General features: G+C 43.1%; 1 protein-coding gene and 1 pseudogene across 1 annotated transcript; both read left to right on the forward strand.

The window, feature by feature from the left end:
- The first annotated feature begins 993 nt into the window (after positions 1-993).
- GSTO1 (glutathione S-transferase omega 1) lies at positions 994-18,866 on the forward strand. The gene is made up of 6 exons (XM_047073412.1): positions 994-1,069; positions 1,291-1,399; positions 4,952-5,174; positions 8,394-8,492; positions 17,240-17,346; positions 18,105-18,866. Exons 1-6 carry the CDS (start codon positions 1,036-1,038, stop codon positions 18,256-18,258), a joined length of 726 nt encoding a protein of 241 aa, XP_046929368.1. The 5' UTR covers positions 994-1,035; the 3' UTR covers positions 18,259-18,866.
- On the forward strand, positions 7,254-7,345 carry LOC124507355 (uncharacterized; annotated as a pseudogene).
- Positions 18,867-19,480: the final 614 nt, after the last annotated feature.

Consider the following 19,480-nt stretch of genomic DNA (forward strand, 5'->3'; position numbering starts at 1 on the left):
TCTGATGGCCCCTTTGGAGGGATGGAGCCTACGAAAGGCTCTGTGCTGAGCCTGCTTGGGATTCTCTCTCTCCCTTCCTCTCTCTGCCCCTCCCCAACTTATCCCTCTCACTCTCAAAATAAATCAACTAAGAAATCCAAACCTTTAATAGGTTTTTTAAAGCAGCACCAGCATTCTGAGGTTAGTATTATCCACATTTGTGCTGTTCCCTTTGCGTTAAAATTAAAAGGATGTGTCCTACAGGTGACAGTAAGAACAATGGCCCTCCCAGTAGCCATATTAAGCTATGCAATAGTAGTTGTATTAAGTACCGACAAGGAAAGGAAAAGGCTGCACAGATGGCTGGGCGACTGACACCGGCAGTGGACAGGTATCTTTGCAGAATACATCCCAGAACTGTGAGCAAGCTCCAGTCTGGGGCCCACAAGCCCTCAAGTCAGGGGAGTTTGGGGACGGAAGGGGATCTGCACCCAGACCCATGTCACCTGAGAGCAGCGGGTGTGCCTCCTCGCCCAGGTGCGGGGTGTGGGAGGTCAGGTCAGGGTTAGGCGTGGACATACGTGGAGGCCGGCCTGGAGACCACCATCCTTCTGGATGGGGGGATGTCTCTGAGGGTGTCGAGCTTCTTCTGTGGCTCTGGACGTGGGTACCTCTCTTGGCCAGCGAGTACACTCGGGCACGACCAGCAGCTGCGGTGTTTTAGCGCTAGCTCTGCAAAACCGGGAAGGCCAGGCCTAGGTGGGCGCGTTGGGTGGGTCTCCGGCTGCGATTTCCCTGCAGGCTCTTGGCCGCAGGGGCGGTGCGTTCCCGCTTGCAGAGGGTGGGAAGGGGATTCTGGACGCCGCGCGCCAGCTTTCATTAAGCGCCCGGGGCCACGCGGGGCCCGGCGAGCACAGCTCCCGCCCAGCTGGCGGCCGCCCCCGGCAGGCACTTCTGAGAGGAGAAGAGAAGGCAGCAAGGACCGAGGGAGGGGCGACGTACTTCCTGAACCGCCTGCACACCCTGGGTCGCGAACTCGGCCTGCCCTGCGCCGCGATGTCCGGAGGGTCAGCCAGGAGCCTAGCGAAGGGTGAGGCCTGCCGGCCGCGGGAGGAGGGGGGAATCTCGGCCACCCCCTGCCGCGTGTCCGGTGTGGCTGTTCCGGAGCCACCCGGGGGGGTCCCCCACACGCGGGGATCGGGCCGGGGCCGCAGCGCGCGGGACCTCTCCGCGGCCTGGCCCGGGGGTGGCGGGAGGATGGGAGTCCCGGCCGCTCTCGGGGCCATGACCACTGCTGCGTCTCCCCCGCAGGAAGCGCGCCCCCGGGGCCGGTCCCCCAGGGCCTGATCCGCGTCTACAGCATGAGGTTCTGCCCGTTCGCCCAGAGGACGCTCCTGGTCCTGAAGGCCAAGGGAATTGGGTGAGGACCCAGGCAGGGGCCTTTCCCCCAGCCGCCCGGGAACCAGCTGCTGCGGGGCGGCCGGGTGGGAACCTCGGATTGGGCCCCAGGGCTTCTTTCCTGCAAAATAAACTATTCTCAGACTTTTGGGGGGACAGAGCAAATTATGAACCTACTTCCCAGGGTGAGAGGTAGGGGGAATGGCACAGATTACACCAGTCTAGGACTCCCCGTTTAGATCAACCTAACCACTTTATGGATTAGAAAAGTTGAGGCTCTGGTAAAGCTGGTGATTCGGGAGATCACTTGACAGGTAATGACCTGCAGCAGCGCTTTTAGGTCTGGTAGATCCCCGATTCTTGGTCCACTGCCCTTTTGCTTTCACCCCACTTCTACATTCATGTCTGATACCTAATACTGTTTGCTGTTATTCTGAGTATATAGTCCCTTCCCTAATAGTTGGTAATTTACCCCAGGACAGAGTCCAGGCGTTGACCGTCCTGGCAGAGTGCTGAGTTAACTGTACTGGACATATTCTTATAGGTTGGGTTGTTGGTTGAGTCAAAGTGTCTATGCCTAAAAATTTAGTCTTTTGCGAAGCCTCTTTGAAATTAGCATGGTTTTTTTGACCAATGGGTTATGCATAGGGAGTATGCGATAGTCAGTTGGCTCCTGATAATATCCATTGGAATCCCCTCCCTTCCAATGATCTTTGGAATTTGTTGAGCAGACATTAGATACCTGTGGTGTGGAAGTTTAAAACATAGCCCCCATTGTTAAGAAATTTTCCATCCATGTGCTTAAGGTTTATAAACTAATTTTAGTTTTCTAGGGGGAGAATTAGGCAGACAATAATTTTACCTAAAAGAATGTAAGATGCATTCTTTTTCTGAAGGAAAAAAAATAGTTTCTTCTTTTAATTTTTTCTTTAATGTTTATTTTTGAGAGAGACAGACAGTGTATGAGCAGGCGAGGGGCAGAGACAGAGGGAGACACAGAATCTGAAGCAGGCTCCAGGCTCTGAGCTGTCAGCCCAGAGCCCGATGTGGGGCTTGAACTCACAAATGGTGAGATCATGACCTGAGCTGAAGTGGGATGCCTAACCAACTGAGCCACCCAGGCGCCCCAAAAATATTTTTGAATTAGCCATCACTTCACTAAAATTTGCATCTTATTTGGATGAAATTGATTCTGAACACATAGCAAAATGCTCAACATTCCAAACTTTGTATTTTATCCTAATCTTATTCAAATTGGATTGAAAAAAGATGTATCTTATGCTTATGTAATTGGAAAGTATCGGGGCTCCTGGGTGGCTCAGTCGGTCAAGTGTCCGACTTCAGCTCTGGTCGTGATTCGCAGTCAGTGAGTCAAGCCCCACATCAGGCTCTGTGCCTGGATCCTGTTTTGGATCCTGTGTCTCCCTCTCTCTCTCTGCCCCTCCCCACTCACACTCTGTCTCTGTCAAAAATGAATAAACATTAAAAATAAAAATAAAAATAAAAGGATAGGAGCAAGCACAGCTGGATTGGGAGGCATAAAATCCTGGTTTATGTGCCCCGCTGGAACACTAGGTTGAAAACAACCTACCTTATTTACTGGGACAGTTTTCCAAAGGAAAACTGGACTGGTTTTACCAAAATAGTGTGTGTATGGGGGTGAAGAATGGTAACAGGAAACAACAGAGGTCTTCTACATTCTGAATTAGTTTTCAGTTTCACACCCAGAAGACTTTTATTGGACAGGTGCTACATTTTCACATGGTATAACCTGACAAAGCATGGTTTTCTCTAAAAAGTGCATCTTCCAACTCGTGGCAGGTGTGTTGACTTGTTAACTCATAATGTCAGGTTGACAAATACAAGTGTGTTCTAAGTGTGTTCTTTATCACAAAAAAAAAAACCCCATTTTGTTGTTGCTGTTGTTGGTATAAAACAACTTTTGTTTCATGGTATAAAAATTTCAGAAGTGTTGATAATTCCTTGGCAGGGAGCTGGCCTTGTATTTCTTTCCATGGCTTGTATCTGAGTTCCAGTAATCTGTCCCCACACAAACCTCTTGATACACAAATGCTAGGGTTCATTGTAGCCATTTCTGTTTCCATGGGGGATTACATATTTAAATCCTCAAACTAAATACTATTCTAACTTCTGAGGTGGATGGGGAAGTAGGAAACAAAAGGTGTTGGTGTGTTATTATTTTTGAATAACTAACCTGTTCTGTTGAATGATTACTCAGATTTAACAATTATATGAAGCTTTCCTTTCTTTTATTTCCTCTACAATCTCTCAGGCAAGAAACAAGTTAGATCTAATTACAGTCTGAATATAGCTTGGATTTCATTTTCCTCCTTTTGGGTTTGCTTAGCATACGTAGCTTACTCACGTAACATTAAAAAAAAAAAAAAAACAATGCATGGACATTTAATCTGAAACTTGGTTTTGTGGGTGGATTTTTTGCATTCCTTAATATTTTTTTTAAAAAATGAGGACCTTTCTACTCAATTTAGCAAGAGGAATTGAATTTTATCATGTTGATTCTCATATAGTAGGTAATGGATACAATTCAATTATGTACCTCCTATAATTTGCAATGATACCTTATACCCCAAAGTGGATTATCTTATTGACAATCTTGAAGCATTTTCCACTTATTAATTCATTCAATAAATATTTACTGAGTACCCTATCTGAAACCACTTTTATTTTCACAGCATTTAAATCTGTTTAAAATTTTGCTCACTTACATGTTTGTTTATTAATATAAACTAGATACACAAAATCCCTGCTTTCAAGGAGCTTACATTCTAGGGAGGTGACATAATAAACATGTAAATAAGTGAGCAAAGTAATTTCAGATACATATCATCAAGAAAACAAGATGATCATGTTAATAGAGGCTCTCAGCAGCTTCAGAGAGGGTGGTCAGGGAGGGCCTCTTGGAATGGTGTTTGACCTGAGAAGACGGGCAGAGAAGGCAGAGGAACAATAAATGTTAATGTTCTAAGGTGAGAACATGTTTGGCAAATTCAAGGAATATAAAAAAGGCCAGTGTGCCCAGATTGTAATGACCAGAGGGAAAGTTATAGGAAACAGGTGTGACAAGTAAGAACAGGCCAGATCACATGCCACAGAGGGGCTTAGAGTTTATGCTCATTGCAATGAGGAGCAATCAAGGGGTTGCAAGCAGGAGGGTGGCCTGATTCAATTTACTTGTGTGTGGAAAATGGACTGTAGGGAGGGCACAGTGGAAGCAGCGGCCAGTGGGAGACTACTATAGTGGTCCAGCTGGCAGATGATGTTTTGGACCAGATGGTAGCAGTATAGCTGAAAAGTGGATATGATTTTGAGGTCTAGCCGACCGGTCTTGATGATCCATCCATTTATTTGACTTGAGGCAGAGGGAACAAGGGAGAAGGAATCAAGACTGATTTGACTCCTAAATTTGGGGTCCAATCAGCTAAGTGGATGGTAGGGCTGGTAAGGATCTACTCAGAAGTACCAAAAAAAGAAAAAAAAAAAAAGAAAAAAGAAAAAGTTCCACTCTCTTCATTGTCTTCTGTGTGTCTTTCAGGCATGAAATCATCAACATCAACCTGAAAAATAAGCCTGAGTGGTTCTTTACGAAGAATCCCTTTGGTTTGGTGCCAGTTCTGGAAAACAGTCAGGGTCAACTGATCTATGAATCTGCCATTACTTGTGAGTACCTGGATGAAGCATATCCAGGGAAGAAGCTGTTGCCAGATGACCCCTATGAGAAAGCTTGCCAAAAGATGGTCTTTGAGTTATTTTCTAAGGTGTGTGTATAAGAAATCTCAGCTCTTATTTGAACAAACTTTGTTGTTTAAGCTAAATCGGTGTTGTCATTTATGACTCAGGAATGTGGGAAAGGAAAAGAAAGCAGTGCTCTTATCTGCTCTGACATGTCCTGCAAGTCCTTTCACCATCCAGTTCCTGTTTGCCTCTCCAATGTTAGCCCTCCTTACTCTTTGGACACTGTATTCCAGCCGCTGAATGTTTAGCTTTCCCAGACTTGCCACCTCCTCCTTAAATCTTCCCCCTTCTCACTTTGCCTGGTTATCTCCAAGTTCTCATTCATGTATCTGCTCAGGTTCTGCTGCCTTCCAGAAGCTTGTCCTCGCTGGCTTAGTGCCCAGCTGTGTTCCCACATGTGCTAACTTCTCTGGGCCAGTGACTGCCTGCCTTCTTGCCTGTGTGTTGCACCAGGGCTGTGAGCTCCTTGAAGGTGAAGCCGTGTTCCCATCACTGTTGGCTCACTGCCTAGGTCTGTGACCAACTCTGCCTCTTCCTAGTTGTGTGACTCTGAGAAAGTTACTCATTTACTTCTGTGCCTCAGCTCATCGCTTATAAAAGGAGTATAATAACTAGTATAATAACTGCTCCCTTCTTGCAGATAAAAATCAGTTTATATAAAACACCTAGAGCAGAGTCTGACACATGGTAAATACTGTGTTAGCTCTTGTGGTTCTAGCCACAGTGTCTAGCAGCGGGCATCTACTGTGTGTTGGCAGTAGCTTTTAGCTGAGTAAATGACATTCTTGTAGAAGAACTATTTTAATCAGCATCAAGGTTGTAGATAGTTCAAACAATTGATATTAACAAAGAAATGCCCAATAGTAGACAACAGGTATAGCTATGTCAAGTTATCTCTATACCCGTTATTTATCAGAATATATGTCGGCATATCTTGTCTTCTTTAAATGGTTAAAGAAATACCTAGAAGGTGGAACTTACAGAGAGAATGTATTATGTAAGGAGACATTGCAAAGGGAAGCCAATGGGGAAGGAAGAGGGAGTTGTCTGGCTTAGCAGAAGGAGAGGGAAACAGCAGATACCTGCTGTCAAAAGTGATAGACAGGGAACATGGCAATTAGAAGAAAGGTGTTGGAGAATTCAAAAAAAAAAAAAGTAACAAGAGATTCATTGTAGAGTCATCTGACTGGCTCAGTTGGTAGAGCATGAGACTCGACCTCAGGGTTGTGAGTTCAAGTGCCATGTTGGGTGTAGAGATTACTTTAAAAAAAAAAAAAAGATTCATTGTATTGTCTCGAAAGAAAATCAGCTAAAAGCTGGAGATGTTCACCATTACTTCCCAGCTCACATTCAGGGAAAAGGTGGCCTTAGGTACCATATGCCCCCTCCCTCCTGGCCACAGCTCTCAGCAAACCAGAAATGCCCCCACCTGTACCTGCAGCCAATCATCTTCTTTCCTGAGAACTTGAAACTGAGACACAGAGATTAACAGTAAAGGTGTTGAAGCTTTAGAGATGTGTGTCTGTGTATAAATGTGTGTGTGTGTATGTGTGTGTGTGTTTATATAATTGAAGGCTTAACAAACCAAAGGCATGTAAAAAATACATTTTTTAAGGAAGCAGAAATTAAGAGCATTGCAAAGGGACTTGATATCTTGATATATAGGAAACCATACGGAGCAGACATTTAAGGCAAGGCAGGGATAGATAAAGCAGGCATGCCCAGATGGAACTGCGTACAGAAGTGCTGCCAGCAAACTTTCAGTTCCAAAGAGGGCAAGCTGTACTGATACGGACAGGATATCAGGACATTCTCCTGGATTTTTACAAGCACCTGTTGATAAACTGAGACGAGTGGACTTCAAGCTCTTGCAGTGAGAAAACACAAATGCCTCCAGCAGGAGCCCTACAGCATCTGGCACTACGCCTGTGAGTCTTCAGGTAGTCAGCCCCTTCGAACACCCTTCTCATGTCCTCCCCGAGGTGGAAAGCAGAAAAATTCTCTTCCCCAGCTCCCTTTGCAGCTGGGGCCAATGCCTGGGACCTAGGCTCTTCCTGTCAGAAACACACATGGTGGAGCTGGGCTCAGAAATGAGCCATGTGGCGCTTGCTTCAGCAGCGCGTGTATGAAAATTGGAACCATCCATCCCCTGCACCAGGATGACATGCAAATTTGCGAAGCGTTCCATATTTTTAAAAAAGGCATGGTGGGGGGCGCAGTCAGGTAAGCCTCCAACTTGGGCTCAGGTCATGATCTCACAGTTCAGGAGTTCGAGCCCCCCAACAGGCTCTGTGCTGAGAGCTCAGGGCCTGGAGCCTGCTTTGGATTCTGTGTCTCCGTCTCTGCCTCTATCTCTGGCTCTCTCTCAAAAATGAACATTAAAAAAACAATTTTTTTTTTTTTTTAAATTTTTTTTTTCAACGTTTATTTATTTTTGGGACAGAGAGAGACAGAGCATGAACGGGGGAGGGTCAGAGAGAGAGGGAGACACAGAATCGGAAACAGGCTCCAGGCTCTGAGCCATCAGCCCAGAGCCCGATGCGGGGCTCGAACTCACGGACCGCGAGATCGTGACCTGGCTGAAGTCGGACGCCCAACCGACTGCGCCACCCAGGCGCCCCAGAAAAACAATTTTTTTTTTAAAGGTAAAAAAATGAGAAACGAGCAATGTGGGGAGACAGACTTGGGGTGGGGCACTGATTCTGCTGGTGGGAGTGGCAGGGGAGGGGGTGGGAGGGTGGCGCAGAGCCCCAGGCTTTCGGGAGCAGTGGCCGGGAGCAGTGGCCGTTGCAAGATTAAATTCTGGGCTTTAGTTACCTCCGAGTCCCACTTCTGGCAAAGGTACAAACCGCAGCACCTAGTGCTCAGCTCACTGGCAGCAGTGGGTGCTTCCCATGAGGTCAGCTCGGAGCATGATTTTGGAATGTTCCAGCTTAGTTCTCAGCCTTTTTTTTTTTTTTTTCAGCCTCTCAATAATTCAATGGGCTACTCAATACTTTTTAAAAGGTATTTTTGGCTCAAACTCGCCAAAGTGGGTTCTACTATTTGCAACTTATAAAATCCTGACCAAACAGCACCTTTCACCGCAAAATTGTTTCTAAGATTGATACCTGACCTCTGTGAACACAGGAATGGGTGCACCTTTCAAGTTTCTCAAACACCCTGAACTGGGACTCTGAGGGTTCAGTGAGGGGGCCGGTACAGTTAGCCTCACACTGACAGTAAGAAATTACTCTGTCTAGGTTCCCCCTTTGGTAACAAGCTTCATTAGAAGACAAAATAACGAAGACGGCTCTGGCCTAAAAGAAGAATTGCGTAAAGAATTCAGCAAGTTAGAGGAGGTAATCTCTTCTCCTAGCTTTTATCAGAGTAAATGATACACTGTTCCTGCCCTCTTCTTTCTTTCTATGCCCGTTTCCCAAATCACTTTGTGACAGTTAGTAATAACATCAATTAAGGAATTTTAGGTTACAACAGATTGCTATAAGCAGGTGCATTTAAGATAGAAATCAACACACCTAAAAATATTTTGTCATGGCTTGCTTTTAAAACAATTTGTTGCACTGATGTTAACAAGGGAGAAATGCACTGATATTTCCACAATTTGTCACCTGTTTTCATTTTTCCATGCCTGTTTCTAGTCCTCATCCATATATTAAAACAAAAAAACAACAAAAAGAAAGGAAGAAAGAAAGGTTAACGTAACTGTAATCAGGGCATAGATATTATTCTGTGTTTTTTCTACTTAATAATACATAATAAACATTTCCCACCACAGAGTTTGCCATGAATCGTAAAGACACTTGGAGAAGCCCGGCTGAGTTTTTACCTCCCTTGGGGCAAAGCTGCCATTTGGGCCTTTAGATCAAGTCTTTCTCTTGGCCTTGAAACATTCCATTTCCTGGCTCAGCCTTGGGTTTTTACTAGACATAGTTCCTGTCTTGTATGGGAATGTATCCTATATTTTGTCAGTTTGAAGTTTGCTGTAGACTTTCTTCACAACTTTTTTTCATTAAGAAAAATGCTTCTAGTCTGTAAAAAACAAAAAGTCATGCATGAGTGTTAGATTTTACTGAATGTTTTGTCTATATCTATTACATCTATTGATATGTTCATAGAATTTTTATGTTAATCTGATAAATATGGTGTTATTGACAGATTTTTCTGGTGTTAACCATCCTAGCATTACTTGTTTTCAATGGATTTTTCTATATACTATAGAACTAGTGAATACTTAAAGGTGTTGTATATTAATGAGATTGGGCTATTATTTTGTTTTCATAGTGTCCTTGTTTTTTATATCAAGGATATTCTAACCTGATAAAATGAGTTGGGTTACTTTCCCTGTATTTCTTTTTTTTTTTTTTTTTTTTTTTTTTTTTTTTTTTTTTTATGAAGTTTATTGACAAATTGGTTTCCATACAACACCCAGTGCTCATCCCAAAAGGTGCCCTCCTCAATACCCATCACTCACCCGCCCCTCCCTCCCACCCCCCATCAACCCTCAGTTTGTTCTCAGTTTTTAACAGTCTCTTATGCTTTGGCTCTCTCCCACTCTAACGTCTTTTTTTTTTTCTCCCTTCCCCTCCCCCATGGGTTCCTGTTGAGTTTCTCAGGATCCACATAAGAGTGAAACCATATGGTATCTGTCTTTCTCTGTATGGCTTATTTCACTTAGCATCACACTCTCCAGTTCCATCCACGTTGCTACAAAAGGCCATATTTCATTTTTTCTCATTGCCACGTAGTATTCCATTGTGTATATAAACCACAATTTCTTTATCCATTCATCAGTTGATGGACATTTAGGCTCTTTCCATAATTTGGCTATTGTTGAGAGTGCTGCTATGAACATTGGGGTACAAGTGCCCCTATGCATCAGTACTCCTGTGTCCCTTGGGTAGATTCCTAGCAGTGCTATTGCTGGGTCATAGGGTAGGTCTATTTTTAATTTTCTAAGGAACCTCCACACTGTTTTCCAGAGCGGCTGCACCAATTTGCATTCCCACCAACAGTGCAAGAGGGTTCCCGTTTCTCCACATCCTCTCCAGCATCTATAGTCTCCTGATTTGTTCATTTTGGCCACTCTGACTGGCGTGAGGTGATACCTGAGTGTGGTTTTGATTTGTATTTCCCTGATAAGGAGCGACGCTGAACATCTTTTCATGTGCCTGTTGGCCATCTGGATGTCTTCTTTAGAGAAGTGTCTATTCATGTTTTCTGCCCATTTCTTCACTGGGTTATTTGTTTTTCGGGTGTGGAGTTTGGTGAGCTCTTTATAGATTTTAGATACTAGCCCTTTGTCCGATATGTCATTTGCAAATATCTTTTCCCATTCCGTTGGTTGTCTTTTAGTTTTGTTGGTTGTTTCCTTTGCTGTGCAGAAGCTTTTTATCTTCATAAGGTCCCAGTAATTCACTTTTGCTTTTAATTCCCTTGCCTTTGGGGATGTGTCGAGTAAGAGATTGCTACGGCTGAGGTCAGAGAGGTCTTTTCCTGCTTTCTCCTCTAAGGTTCTGATGGTTTCCTGTCTCACATTTAGGTCCTTTATCCATTTTGAGTTTATTTTTGTAAATGGTGTGAGAAAGTGGTCTAGTTTCAACCTTCTGCATGTTGCTGTCCAGTTCTCCCAGCACCATTTGTTAAAGAGGCTGTCTTTTTTCCATTGGATGTTCTTTCCTGCTTTGTCAAAGATGAGTTGGCCATATGTTTGTGGGTCTAGTTCTGGGGTTTCTATTCTATTCCATTGGTCTGTGTGTCTGTTTTTGTGCCAATACCATGCTGTCTTGATGATGACAGCTTTGTAGTAGAGGCTGAAGTCTGGGATTGTGATGCCTCCTGCTTTGGTCTTCTTCTTCAAAATTCCTTTGGCTATTCGGGGCCTTTTGTGGTTCCATATGAATTTTAGGATTGCTTGTTCTAGTTTCGAGAAGAATGCTGGTGCAATTTTGATTGGGATTGCATTGAATGTGTAGATAGCTTTGGGTAGTATTGACATTTTGACAATATTTATTTTTCCAATCCATGAGCAGGGAATGTCTTTCCATTTCTTTAAATCTTCTTCAATTACCTTCATAAGCTTTCTATAGTTTTCAGCATACAGATCCTTTACATCTTTGGTTAGATTTATTCCTAGGTATTTTATGCTTTTTGGTGCAATTGTGAATGGGATCAGTTTCTTTATTTGTCTTTCTGTTGCTTCATTGTTAGTGTATAAGAATGCAACTGATTTCTGTACATTGATTTTGTATCCTGCAACTTTGCTGAATTCATGTATCAGTTCTAGCAGACTTTTGGTGGAGTCTATCGGATTTTCCATGTATAATATCATGTCATCTGCAAAAAGCGAAAGCTTGACTTCATCTTTGCCAATTTTGATGCCTTTGATTTCCTTTTGTTGTCTGATTGCTGATGCTAGAACTTCCAGCACTATGTTAAATAACAACGGTGAGAGTGGGCATCCCTGTCGTGTTCCTGATCTCAGGGAAAAAGCTCTCAGTTTTTCCCCGTTGAGGATGATGTTAGCTGTGGGCTTTTCATAAATGGCTTTTATGATCTTTAAGTATGTTCCTTCTATCCCGACTTTCTCAAGGGTTTTTATTAAGAAAGGGTGCTGGATTTTATCAAAGGCCTTTTCTGCATCGATTGACAGGATCATATGGTTCTTCTCTTTTTTTTTGTTAATGTGATGTATCACGTTGATTGATTTGCGAATGTTGAACCAGCCCTGCATCCCAGGAATGAATCCCACTTGATCATGGTGAATAATTCTTTTTATATGCTGTTGAATTCGATTTGCTAGTATCTTATTGAGAATTTTGGCATCCATATTCATCAGGGATATTGGCCTGTAGTTCTCTTTTTTTACTGGGTCTCTGTCTGGTTTAGGAATCAAAGTAATACTGGCTTCATAGAATGAGTCTGGAAGTTTTCCTTCCCTTTCTATTTCTTGGAATAGCTTGAGAAGGATAGGTATTATCTCTGCTTTAAACGTCTGGTAGAACTCCCCTGGGAAGCCATCTGGTCCTGGACTCTTATTTGTTGGGAGATTTTTGATAACCGATTCAATTTCTTCGCTGGTTATGGGTCTGTTCAAGCTTTCTATTTCCTCCTGATTGAGTTTTGGAAGAGTGTGGGTGTTCAGGAATTTGTCCATTTCTTCCAGGTTGTCCAATTTGTTGGCATATAATTTTTCATAGTATTCCCTGATAATTGTTTGTATCTCTGAGGGATTGGTTGTAATAATTCCATTTTCATTCATGATTTTATCTATTTGGGTCATCTCCCTTTTCTTTTTGAGAAGCCTGGCTAGAGGTTTGTCAATTTTGTTTATTTTTTCAAAAAACCAACTCTTGGTTTCGTTGATCTGCTCTACAGTTTTTTTAGATTCTATATTGTTTATTTCTGCTCTGATCTTTATTATTTCTCTTCTTCTGCTGGGTTTAGGCTGCCTTTGCTGTTCTGCTTCTATTTCCTTTAGGTGTGCTGTTAGATTTTGTATTTGGGATTTTTCTTGTTTCTTGAGATAGGCCTGGATTGCGATGTATTTTCCTCTCAGGACTGCCTTCGCTGCGTCCCAAAGCGTTTGGATTGTTGTATTTTCATTTTCGTTTGTTTCCATATATTTTTTGATTTCTTCTCTAATTGCCTGGTTGACCCACTCATTCGTGAGTAGGGTGTTCTTTAACCTCCATGCTTTTTGAGGTTTTCCAGACTTTTTCCTGTGGTTGACTTCAAGCTTCATAGCATTGTGGTCTGAAAGTATGCATGGTATAATTTCAATTCTTGTAAACTTATGAAGGGCTGATTTGTGACCCAGTATATGATCTATCTTGGAGAATGTTCCATGTGCACTCGAGAAGAAAGTATATTCTGTTGCTTTGGGATGCAGAGTTCTAAATATATCTGTCAAGTCCATCTGATCCAGTGTCTCATTCAGGGCCCTTGTTTCTTTATTGACCGTGTGTCTAGATGATCTATCCATTTCTGTAAGTGGGGTGTTAAAGTCCCCAGCAATTACCACATTCTTATCAATAAGGTTGCTTATGTTTATGAGTAATTGTTTTATATATTTGGGGGCTCCGGTATTCGGCGCATAGACATTTATAATTGTTAGCTCTTCCTGATGGATAGACCCTGTAACTATTATATAATGTCCTTCTTCATCTCTTGTTACAGCCTTTAATTTAAAGTCTAGTTTGTCTGATATAAGTATGGCTACTCCAGCTTTCTTCTGGCTTCCAGTAGCATGATAAATAGTTCTCCATCCCCTCACTCTCAATCTAAAGGTGTCCTCAGGTCTAAAATGAGTCTCTTGTAGACAGCAAATAGATGGGTCTTGTTTTTTTATCCATTCTGATACCCTATGTCTTTTGGTTGGCGCATTTAATCCATTTACATTCAGTGTTATTATAGAAAGATACGGGTTTAGAGTCATTGTGATGTCTGTATGTTTTATGCTTGTAGTGATGTCTCTGGTACTTTGTCTCACAGGGTCCCCCTTAGGATCTCTTGTAGGGCTGGTTTAGTGGTGACAAATTCCTTCAGTTTTTGTTTGTTTGGGAAGACCTTTATCTCTCCTTCTATTCTAAATGACAGACTTGCTGGATAAAGGATTCTTGGCTGCATATTTTTGCTGTCTAGCACCCTGAAAATCTCGTGCCAATTCTTTCTGGCCTGCCAAGTTTCAAAAGAGAGATCAGTCACGAGTCTTATAGGTCTCCCTTTATATGTGAGGGCACGTTTACCCCTTGCTGCTTTCAGAATTTTCTCTTTATCCTTGTATTTTGCCAGTTTCACTATGATATGTCGTGCAGAAGATCGATTCAAGTTACGTCTGAAGGGAGTTCTCTGTGCCTCTTGGATTTCAATGCCTTTTTCCTTCCCCAGTTCAGGGAAGTTCTCAGCTATTATTTCTTCAAGTACCCCTTCAGCACCTTTCCCTCTCTCTTCCTCCTCTGGGATACCAATTATGCGTAAATTATTTCTTTTTAGTGTATCACTTAGTTCTCTAATTTTCCCCTCATACTCCTGGATTTTTTTATCTCTCTTTTTCTCAGCTTCCTCTTTTTCCATAACTTTATCTTCTAGTTCACCTATTCTCTCCTCTGCCTCTTCCATCCGAGCTGTGGTGGTTTGCATTTTGTTTTCCATTTCCTTTAAAGCGTTTTTCAGCTCCTCGTGCCTGTTCATTAGTCCCCTGATGTCTGTAGCAAGAGATTCTCTGCTGTCCTGTATGCTGTTTTCCAGCCCAGCGATTAATTTTATGACTATTATTCTAAATTCACTTTCTGTTATATTATTTAAATCCTTTTTGATCAGCTCATTAGCTGTTGTTATTTCCTGGAGATTCTTCTGGGGGGAATTCTTCCGCTTGGTCATTTTGGATAGTCCCTGGTGTGGTGAGGGCCTGCAGGGCACTTCCCCTGTGCTGTGGTGTATAACTGGAGTTGGTGGGCGGGGCCGCAGTCCGACCTGATGTCTGCCCCCAGCCCACCGCTGGGGCCACAGTCAGACTGGTGTGTGCCTTCTCTTCCCCTCTCCTAGGGGCGGGATTCACTGTGGGGTGGCGTGGCCCGTCTGGGCTACTTGCACACTGCCAGGCTTGTGATGCTGGGGATCTGGCGTATTAGCTGGGGTGGGAAGGCAAGGTGCACGGCGGCAGGGGGGGCAGGCTTAGCTCGCTTCTCCTTAGGTGATCCACTTCAGGCGGGGCCCTGTGCAGCCGGAGGGAGTCAGATCGCTGCCGGAGGTTTGGCTCCGCAGAAGCACAGAGTTGGGTGTTCGCGCGGAGCGAGCAATTTCCCTGGCCGGAGCCGGTTCCCTTTGGGATTTTGGCTGGGGGATGGGCGGGGGAGATGGCGCTGGAGAGCGCCTTTGTTCCCCGCCAAACTGAGCTCTGTCGTCCGGGGGCTCCGCAGCTCACCCTCCCTTTGTCCTCCAGCCTTCCCGCTTTCTGAGCAGAGCTGTTAACTTATGACCTCCCAGACGCTAAGTCGCGCTTGCTGTCGGAGCACAGTCCGTCAGGCCCCTCCGCTTTTGCAAGCCGGACTCGGGGGCTCTGCTTGGCCGGCGAGCCGCCCCTCCGCCCCGGCTCCCTCCCGCCAGTCCGTGGAGCGCGCACCGCCTCGCCGCCCTTCCTACCCTCTTCCGTGGGCCTCTCGTCTGCACTTGGGTCCGGTGACTCTGTTCTGCTAATCCTCTGGCGGTTTTCTGGGTTATTTAGGCAGGTGTAGGTGGAATCTAAGTGATCAGCAGGACGCGCGGTGAGCCCAGCGTCCTCCTACGCCGCCATCTTCCTAGTATCTCACTTTCCCTGTATTTCTAATCTCAGAAACCATTTGATAGAGTTTGGCTGTTTCTGCTTTTATTAACTAGCCCAGGAGTTCCGTAGCTCAATGCATTTATTTTCAGTCTTTCTTGATTATTTAATGCATTAATGACTAACATACTACTTCTAAACATCATAGCTGCATCCAGTATATTTTACTGTGAAGGACTTTCATTGTTCAGTTCTAAATTTTTTTTTTTTTTTTTGCTGTTTCCATGATTTTCTCATTGCCTACCAATTATTGATCATGTACTTGTAAGTTTCCTAAACTACATCTTTTGCTGTTTTCTAATTTAATTACATTTTGGTCAGAGAATGCATGTGAGATGTTGTTTCTTTGAAGATTAAGACTTTTGTGTTTGGCAACCTGGTAAAGCCCATGTTTTTAAATGCTTAAATTAAAATATGTAAGATTAACTCTACTGTGGTTTATTTCATAATGGAAATACCTGCTAACTGTGGGGTTAGTGGAGTTCGGAGAAGGTAGGTACTTTTTTCTCATCTAAGTTCACACTCCAGATTAAGAACTCATGCTTCAAAGTGAGTAGTATCATTTCCATGCTTTAGGTTGCTGAGAGGGTTATTTCCTTCTGACTTAAACTGTCATACTAAATTTTATTTATGCAGAATATAATAACCAGACACTATAGTTTAAGGACAGACCCAGTTAATATCGATTCATTGTACAATTCTGAGTGCCTAATAAGTACAAGGTACTATGCTAGAAAGTATGGGAGGTAGAAAGTAAGACGTTGTCTATACTCTTCAGATATTTAGTTTGGTAGTAGATGGTTGATATATGCCATCAGTCTATAATGCAGACTGTTATATGGGCCCTGAGGAAAATTGCAGAAGTTTTATAAACAGTAAGTTGGTTTGTTTATTAGGCAGATAATATTCTCAGTTTCTTTACTTTGGCAAAACCATTAATACCAAGGCACGTTCTTGAATTTCAGGAACATACAACTTGTTTTGGCTTTCAAATAATTTTGACATCAGTTAATAGTTAATCCAGGGGCGCCTGGGTGGCTCAGTCGGTTGAGCATCCGACTTCAGCTCAGGTCATGATCTCACAGTTTGTGGCTTCGAACCCCTCATCAGGCTCTGTGCTGACCGCTTGCTCAGAGCCTGGAGCCTGCTTCTGATTCTGTGTCTCCTTCTCTCTCTGCCCCTCCCCTGCTCATGCTTTGTCTCACTGTTTCTCAAAAATAAATAAATGTAAAAAAAAAAAAAAAACCTTTAAAAAAATAGTTAATCCAGTTATTTCCAGCATATTTTAGGTAAAATTTTAATTGAAGTATTACATGCAGAGAAGTACCCAAAGCATGAGTACAGCTTGATGAATTTTTACAAAGTAAACATAGTCATGGAATTAGCACCCATAACAAGAAACAGTATTAGTTTTGGCTGTTTTTGCTCTTTATACGTAATGGAATCCTAGGATATGTACTCTTCGGGGTCTGGCTTCTTTCATACATTAGGTTTGTGAGATTCATCTATGTTGTGTATAGTTCATTCCTGTTCTTTGTATAGTGTTTCAACCTATGACTATAGCAGTTTGTTTATCCGTTTTACTACTGATGGACAGTGAACAGTTCTATCTTGGGGCTATTACAAATAGTGCTGCAATTAACATTCTCATATCTATCTTTTGGTGAACTTCTCTCACTTGCTCTACTTACCTGGTCTTCTAATATCTGATGATGAATCTTACGAAATGCACACTTAAGCAGTACTCTCATGCTGTTTAACATTCAGGTTCTGACCAATAAGAAGACAACCTTCTTTGGTGGCAATTCTGTTTCTATGATTGATTACCTCATCTGGCCCTGGTTTGAACGGCTCGAAGTTCTGGAGTTAAATGAGTAAGACATTTGAGTATTTTGTACATAATTTAGGATAATGATGACTGGCATATTATATGTTGACCTTTTTTCCTGAACAAAAATGAAACTGTTTTATACAACTGGTATGAATGGGCACAAGCAGACAGGAGGAGAGTCTTGGACTATCCAGGGCATATACTCACCCCCCTTCTCCATTCCTGGAAGTGTGCAGTGCAGGGGTGGGCAGAGAGTACTGCAACATGTAACAAAATGTTTTAAAAATAATTTACTCCTTCCCTTCTGGCTAAAAATCCGTAAGTGCATTTTTATAAGCTTTATCATGTGGGATTGTATGACCAATGCTCCCTCCCATTTTCCAGCAGGATCCCCACACTAGTTTCCAAACTCCATGTTTTGAAGTTAGGCAGCCACCTTGGCTTACTCCCAATTCTTAGAGCTATTCAGGGTTACTTTTAGTCAGTCTTGCTATAGAATAATAACTATATAACATCCATGGCTGTCTTTCATGTTCTCATTTTAACAAAGTTATCAGTCTGCCTGGATGCATTCTTGTGCTAACTGAGCAAGTCACTTGACTCTAGGATTCCTCTTCCACAAAACAAAGACCTCTAAAATATCTTCCAAATCTAATATTCTGATTATGTGCATTGTAAAGAAATATTTTAAAAGATTAGAGGAAAACAAAAGGAAACTGTAGAGTGATAATGGTATAGGAGACTTTGCAATGCCTTCCTAGTTCATCTAGCTCACACGTTCATTCTTTTCCCTTCCCACAGGTGTGTAGATCACACTCCAAAACTTAAGCTCTGGATGGCAGCCATGAGGGAAGATCCTGCAGTGTCGTCCCTCCTCATTGAGGCGAAGGCCTTTCGAGGTTTCTTAGATCTCTACCTGCAGAACAGCCCTGAGGCCTGTGATTATGGGCTCTGATGGGGGCAGGAGTCAGCCATGAAGAGATGTCTGATATTTTCCTTCACGAATATGAGGAAAACATGCTTTCATTTTACCAAATGCTCTCATGTCTCATTGGATCACCTTCTCTGATTTGACATTGTGGCTTAAGGCCCTTAAGGCCTTCCTACAGAAATGTAAGCTCACATGCTTCTAAGGGTTTTATCATAGTTTCTGCTGAAAATCTCTAAATAATCATCTCTGGTGAGAACTGGACTTCAATCTAGATTTCTTCCTGCCCATAGGACATTTCCACTTGGATACTCTGTTGTTTCTACATCTGCCTTCTCAAATTTTCAATTCCTCATTCTTTTCTTTCCTTCAACTTAATTTCACTACCTTTTTTATTCCCATTGTCACCACTTAAGACCAGACTAATAACACCTCAAAGTTAGGTGACTAAGTGTCCTCCTATTTGGTTTCCCCGTCTTCAATCTCAATGCCCTTCAAATTCTTCGTACCAACTCCCATGCTGGGCACATGGCAGGTATCCCATAAATGTAACTAAATACTGTGAAGGGGCGCCTGGGTGGCTCAGTCAGTTAAGCTTCTGACTTCAGCTCAAGTCACTATCTCAGGAGTTCAAGCCCTGCGTTGGGCTCTGTGCTGACAGCTCAGAGCCTGGAGCCTGCTTTGGACTCTGTGTCTCCTTCTCTCTCTGCCCTACCCCCTTCCAAAGATAAACATTAAAAAAAAATTTTTTTTTTTAAATAATGTGGAGACCACATCTATCAATTCCGATGTAAGTCTGGATGAGTAATTCGGAAATATTAATGCTATCTTCTATAGCCCACCGAGCTTCTATTTAATTTTTATCATCACATTACTTCCATTAGAAGAACGTAGGTCAGGGGCACCTGGGTGCCTCTGTTGGTTAAGGGTCCAACTTGGGCTCAGGTCATGATCTCTCTGCTCTTGAGTGCAAGCCCCGCTTCGGGCTCTGTGCTGACAGCTCAGAGCATGGAGCCTGCTTCAGATTCTGTGTCTCCCTCTCTCTCCGCCCCTCCCCTGCTCAAGCTCTGTGTCTCTCTGCCTCTCAAAAATGAGCAAATGTTAAAAAAATAAAAATTTAAAGAAATAAAAAAAAAAAGAAGAACTTAGGTCAAAGAGCATCATTTCATTCTACAGACAGTTTTACTAAGATCCCGAGGCTAAATGAGTCCTTAAGATGCTGGCAGAAAGATCGAGAACACAGCCAACA

Source organism: Lynx rufus, unplaced genomic scaffold (genome assembly GCF_022079265.1).
Source record: "Lynx rufus isolate CCGP_SWC_20201006 ecotype Redwood Valley unplaced genomic scaffold, mLynRuf1.p SCAF_11, whole genome shotgun sequence".
NCBI classification, from domain to species: domain Eukaryota; kingdom Metazoa; phylum Chordata; class Mammalia; order Carnivora; family Felidae; genus Lynx; species Lynx rufus.

Coding starts and splice junctions, on each gene's coding strand:
- GSTO1 (XM_047073412.1), top strand. CDS start 1,036: ATGTCCGGAGGGTCAGCCAGGAGCCTAGCGAAGG. Junction 1,070..1,290: donor AGCCAGGAGCCTAGCGAAGG/GTGAGGCCTGCC, acceptor TCTCCCCCGCAG/GAAGCGCGCCCCCGGGGCCG. Junction 1,400..4,951: donor CTGAAGGCCAAGGGAATTGG/GTGAGGACCCAG, acceptor TGTGTCTTTCAG/GCATGAAATCATCAACATCA.